This window comes from Coptis chinensis, chromosome 7 (genome assembly GCF_015680905.1).
Source record: "Coptis chinensis isolate HL-2020 chromosome 7, ASM1568090v1, whole genome shotgun sequence".
NCBI classification, from domain to species: domain Eukaryota; kingdom Viridiplantae; phylum Streptophyta; class Magnoliopsida; order Ranunculales; family Ranunculaceae; genus Coptis; species Coptis chinensis.
Window position 1 is genome coordinate 22291483 of NC_141462.1, and position 5385 is coordinate 22296867.

The following is a 5385-nucleotide window of genomic DNA, read 5'->3' on the forward strand; positions in this document are numbered from 1 at the left end:
GAAGAGTGGGAGCAATCCAAGAAATCTACCATCTCTCACACAAAGTCGAGATGATCAACCCTAAGAAGACAACAGCAATTTCATTCACAAAAGAAGATCTAGACAAGGTATGCCTACCTCACAATGATGCCTTGGTAGTGCACGTCAAGATCAATGGTTGGACGGTCAAAAGAGTCCTCATCGATCCAAGGAGCTCATGCGACATACTGTTCTATCAAACTTACAAAGACATGCACCTGCCAGACTCGGTGATGATAGAGTCTAATGCACCGCTCTATGGGTTCAACGGAGATCATATAGATGCCATCGGAGACGTAATCCTACCAATCTCCATTGGCGAAAAAAATGACATGGTCAAAACAACAACACGCTTCAGTGTTATCAATGTCAGGTCGTCCTACACTACCATTCTAGGACACTGTTGGATCCACAAAATTCAAGCTATTCTATCAACCCTACACCAGGTCCTACGATATCCTAATCCCAGAGGCATCATGGAGCTCAGAAGCAACCAACTAGAAGCTCACCGATGCAATCAGGTCAGCACTACGACCTCACCCAAACCTCAGGTCGTCAAAACCAAGGACATTCCAAAGAGGCAGTATCCTCAAACATCCAGCCCTCCAGCAGCGGCATCAGAAAAGCTCAAAGGAAAACAAGCTCAAATAGAACCAGGAGAAAAAGTCAATTTTGGCACAACTGATGACCCAAAATTTGTATATGTAGGGGCTGACTTAGACCCCAAGCTCAAGGAGCAGCTTGTCAAATTTCTATCTCTCAATAAAGATGTTTTTGCTTGGTCATATATCGATATGCCAGGAATCGACCCTCAGGTCACTTCCCACAAGTTAAATGTAGATCCAACCATCAAGCCTATCAAACAACGACCTAGGAAGCTAGCACTCAAGTTTCAAAAAGCCATCAACGAAGAGATAGAAAAGCTCAAAAATGTGGGATTCATCAGAGAAGTTGAGTACCCGACCTGGCTTGCTAACATAGTAGCCGTTCCAAAGAAGAATGGCCAGGTATGACTCTGCATAGATTTCACCAACGTCAACAAGCACTGCCCAAAGGACAGCTTCCCCCTACCAAGAATCGACATATTGGTAGATCAAACTTGCGGCCATGAGCTTTTGTCATTTATGGACACATACAGTGGATACAACCAAATACCACTAGCAGAGGAAGATCAGGAAAAGACGCCCTTCATAACGGAGCAAGGTACGTTCTGCTACAACGTCCTACCTTTCGGCTTGAAGAACGCAGGAGTGACCTACCAAAGACTTGTCACAAAAATGTTCAAAGACTTGTTAGGAGACACTATGGAAGTATACATAGACGACATGGTGGTCAAAAGTGAAAAGGCAGGTGATCACATCTCCCACCTACAGGAGGCTTTTGAACGACTTCGCCAAAACAAGATGAGGCTCAACCCAGCCAAATACGTATTTGGAGTAGCCTCAGGGAAGTTCTTAGGTTACCTCGTCTCACAAAGACGCATTGAAGCAAATCCAGAACAGATACGATCTCTCCTTGAAATGCTAGAACCAACAACAAAGCAACAAATTTACAAGTTATCTGACATGGTTTCAGCCCTCAACAGGTTCATCTCAAGAGCATCTGACAAATACAGACCATTCCTACAAATACTCAAAAAGGGAGCAACTTTCACTTGGACAAGACGAGTGCCACAAAGCCTTCACCGACCTGAAAGCCTATTTATCAACTCCACCCGTCCTGTCCAAACCAGAAGAAGGAGAAACACTAGGGTTGTACGTTGCAACGACCGACTTCGCAATCAGCTCAGTTCTCTTTCGAGAGCATGATAGAGTCGAGAAGTCGGTCTACTTCACCAGCAAGACGTTGGCAGATGCAGAAAAGTACTATTCCCTAATAGAGAAAGCAATGTTTTCTTTACTCTACTTAGCTCGGAAGTTCGACCTCACTTCCATCTTCACAGCATCAAGGTCATCACTGACGTACCCATTAAACAGGTATTGAGTTCTAGCAACAAAACAGCCCGCATGGCCAAATGGGCTGAAGAACTAGGAGAACATCACATCGAGTTCGTTCCTAGAACCTCTCGCAAAGGCCAGGTCGTTGCTGAGTTCTTGGCAGATTTCCCTGTCCAAGATATCAACTAGGAACCCGAGCCAATCACATCACTCCATCAACAAGCCACCCCAGACACATGGCACCTCCACGTAAATGGCGCATGCAATAACAGTGGCAGTGGACTGGGGGCTGTATTAACTTTACCAGAGGGAGCCCAGCTACATAAATCAATAAAAATTGATTTCGCAATGTCCAACAACGAAGCAGAATACGAAGCGTTGAGCACAGGGCTCCGAATGGCACAGCAACTACAAATATCAAAGCTTAAAGCTTATAGTGATTCCCAGCTAATCGTCAAGCAGATCACAAAAGAATATGTCACAAACGGAGCAAACTTGGCAAAGTATGCTCAAGTCGTTTATGACATAATCAGTTCGTTCAAAACATTCTCCTTAGATCATATTCCTCGAGAGGACAACAGATATGCAAACAGCTTGGCTTTCCTAGCCTCCAAAACACAAGAGGCATGTCCAACCACAGTCTACATTGACATTCTGGAACGACCTGCGTACCATAAAGAAAGTATCAACAGCCTAACAGATTTCCAACCCTCATCTGAAGAAGAAATCAGCCAATCTTGGATAGGCCCATTCCTCAAGTTCATCTTACATGGTGAGATCCCATCAGAAGCAAAGCATGCTCATGCAATCCAACTCCGAGCCCCAAGATACACAGTGATCAATGGAAGACTGTTCCGCAAATCTGCTGGAGGACCCCTCCTAAGGTGCATAACTCCAAGGGAGGGACAACTCATTTTCGACAAAATCCACAAAGGTGAATGTGGCAACCACGCAGGAACAAGATCACTGGCACACAAAGCAATCGCCCAAGAATATTATTGGCCAGGCATGTATATCGAGGCAAAAAGGTACGTTCTTAAATGCCTCCAATGTCAAACTTTTGGCCACAATCACCTAAGTCCAGCAAGGGAATTGATCAACATAGCCAGCCTATGGCCGTTCCATATGTGGGGGCTAGACATCATGGGACCATCCATCCCGCAAAAGAAATCAGGGCTCAAATACATCCTAGCAGCCACAGATTACTTCACCAAGTGGGTTGAAGCAATCCCACTAGTCCAAGTCAAGGAAGTCAACGTAATCAACTTCATCTGGACTAATATCATCACTAGATTTGGTCTACCCTACACCCTAGTCATGGACAACGGAACACAATTTGTTGGAACTCAAGTCAAGGATTTTCTACAAAAATGGAGCATCACTCAAGCATTTTCTACACCTAGATATGCACAAAGCAATGGCCAAGCAGAGTCCACTAACAAGGCCATCAAAGAGAACCTCCAAAAGAAGCTGGAGAGCAAGAAAAACCAATGGCCAGAGCAACTAGAAAATATTCTATGGGCATACAGAACAACAGCTAGATCCAGTACAAATGAATCTCCCTTCACACTTTGCTTTGGAACGAAGTAGGGATACCATCAGAACTCACAATCACAACTACACGTTCTGACATTGTTGAATCATGAGTCAATGACAACATCTTGACAAAAGAAGTGGATCTCTTAGAAGAACGTAGAGAAGCTGCCGCAATATCCCTAGCTTGGTACCACCAAACAATCCAACGTTCTTACAACAAGAGGGTCGTCCCAAGATCTTTCCAAGCTGGCGACCTAGTCCTCAAAAAGACTTTAGCACAAGCCAAGCTCGACCCAACATGGGAGGGCCCTACATTGTTGACAAAGTCGTTGGAAATGGCGCATACTGGATCAAAACCCAACTCGGTGATAGGCTTCCCCGACCTTGGAATACAGCTCTCCTCAAGCGCTTTTATCAATAAGTTTTTCTCCAAGTACATAAGTCAATATGAATGAAATCTCATCAATATTGTTGAGTGCAGCTATCATTTTTGCAATACATGAGCACCTTGCATTTCTCACTACGCAACCCGACCTAAGACATCACAATGTCAGGTCAGATATCAAAGATGGAGTTAAGAACGACTCAACAACCACAGCCACGCAGTGGTTAAGTTCATTCAATTCAAATCAAGATCCCCCAAAAGGACCCTAAACCAACCTAACACCAACACCAGGGTTAGGTATGGTTCAACTGTAATTGCCACTCAAAGGCCAATTATCAGACAAATCCAATCTAGGGAACCCCCAAAAGGACCCCAAGTCAACTTACGACCTCACAAAGGGTTTAAGTCAAACTCAAATATAATGGCCACTCAAAGGCTAATTATATCAATCAGGAGTTCCCCCAAAAGGAACGAATCAAGACGTATACCTGACACAAGACGAAGCCTACGTGCCAACTACGCAAAGACATTAGGTCGTACTCCAAACGCTCTACGACCTGTGCCTTAAAGACGACCTAGCAAAATCAAGCAGTACATCAGGACTAACATTATGCAGCACAGGTCGTCAAACAACAAATCAGTAGCAACAAAAGCAACAACATGCATACTTCAAGCCAACTTCAACAAGTAAGTAATTTAGATATTTCTACTTCAATACAAAATTTGTTAGATACCAAGGCCCCCAGGTTATCCTAGGAAAAGGACCTGAGTATCCCTATAAAAAAATATATATATTGTATATGTATCAAGAACAAAAGCTGTTTAAGTATTACTCATAGACCCCCCAACCCAAGAACAAGACATTCAAAGACCTCCCAACCCAAAGACAAGCACAAGACGTCCAGAATTAATTCAAACAAAGAGAGTATCCACATTCAAAAGGTCCAGATCAACGCCCTCTGCAACACCAAAACTGGTAGCTTGATCAACATTAACTTCAGAAACAACAGAAGGAATAGCTGGAGCAACCGTTGGCATAACGACTTGGTCAGATGGCAGATCAGATGGTCTATTAGCATCTACACCAACATCTGTTGGAGACATTGTTGCAGCCCCACTTTCAATAGACATCTTAAGGCGATCATACTTATCCAATACCTCAAGATAATCATCCAACAACACGTACTCATCACCACTCTCCACCCTATCCACCAAGTCATTGTATGCAGTCTCAGCTTATTCAGTAACGGAGTGCAGCCTCTTACACTCGTTAACCCATTGCTGAACCTCCAACTTTGCGGAATCCACAGCGGGTTGCAACAGAGCCACTTTACCACCAAGTTGTTGCACCTGATCCCTCAGCCCTGCAACCTCCGTTCTCTCCACTTCTTTGTTCGCCACCACCGGTAGGCTACAAGCTTGCTTGCTGTCATCCAACTCCTTCTTATAACGGTCGGAGATAGACGCCATATCCTTCAGCTTCCGATACATCGCCAGAACCTAACAAAC

General features: G+C 44.2%; 1 protein-coding gene across 1 annotated transcript; it reads left to right on the forward strand.

Moving 5' to 3' along the window:
* Positions 1-2303: 2303 nt before the first annotated feature.
* LOC147486629 (uncharacterized) lies at positions 2304-4567 on the forward strand. The gene is made up of 2 exons (XM_086573794.1): positions 2304-2839; positions 4498-4567. Exons 1-2 carry the CDS (start codon positions 2304-2306, stop codon positions 4565-4567), a joined length of 606 nt encoding a protein of 201 aa, XP_086429920.1.
* The last annotated feature ends 818 nt before the right edge of the window (positions 4568-5385 follow it).

Excerpts from the sequence above, each read along its gene's own strand:
- LOC147486629 (XM_086573794.1), top strand. The coding sequence starts at position 2,304 with ATGTCCAACAACGAAGCAGAATACGAAGCGTTGAGCACAGGGCTCCGA. Across the intron at positions 2,840-4,497 it reads GCTGGAGGACCCCTCCTAAG|GTCGTCAAACAACAAATCAG; the intron begins GTGCATAACTCC and ends TATGCAGCACAG.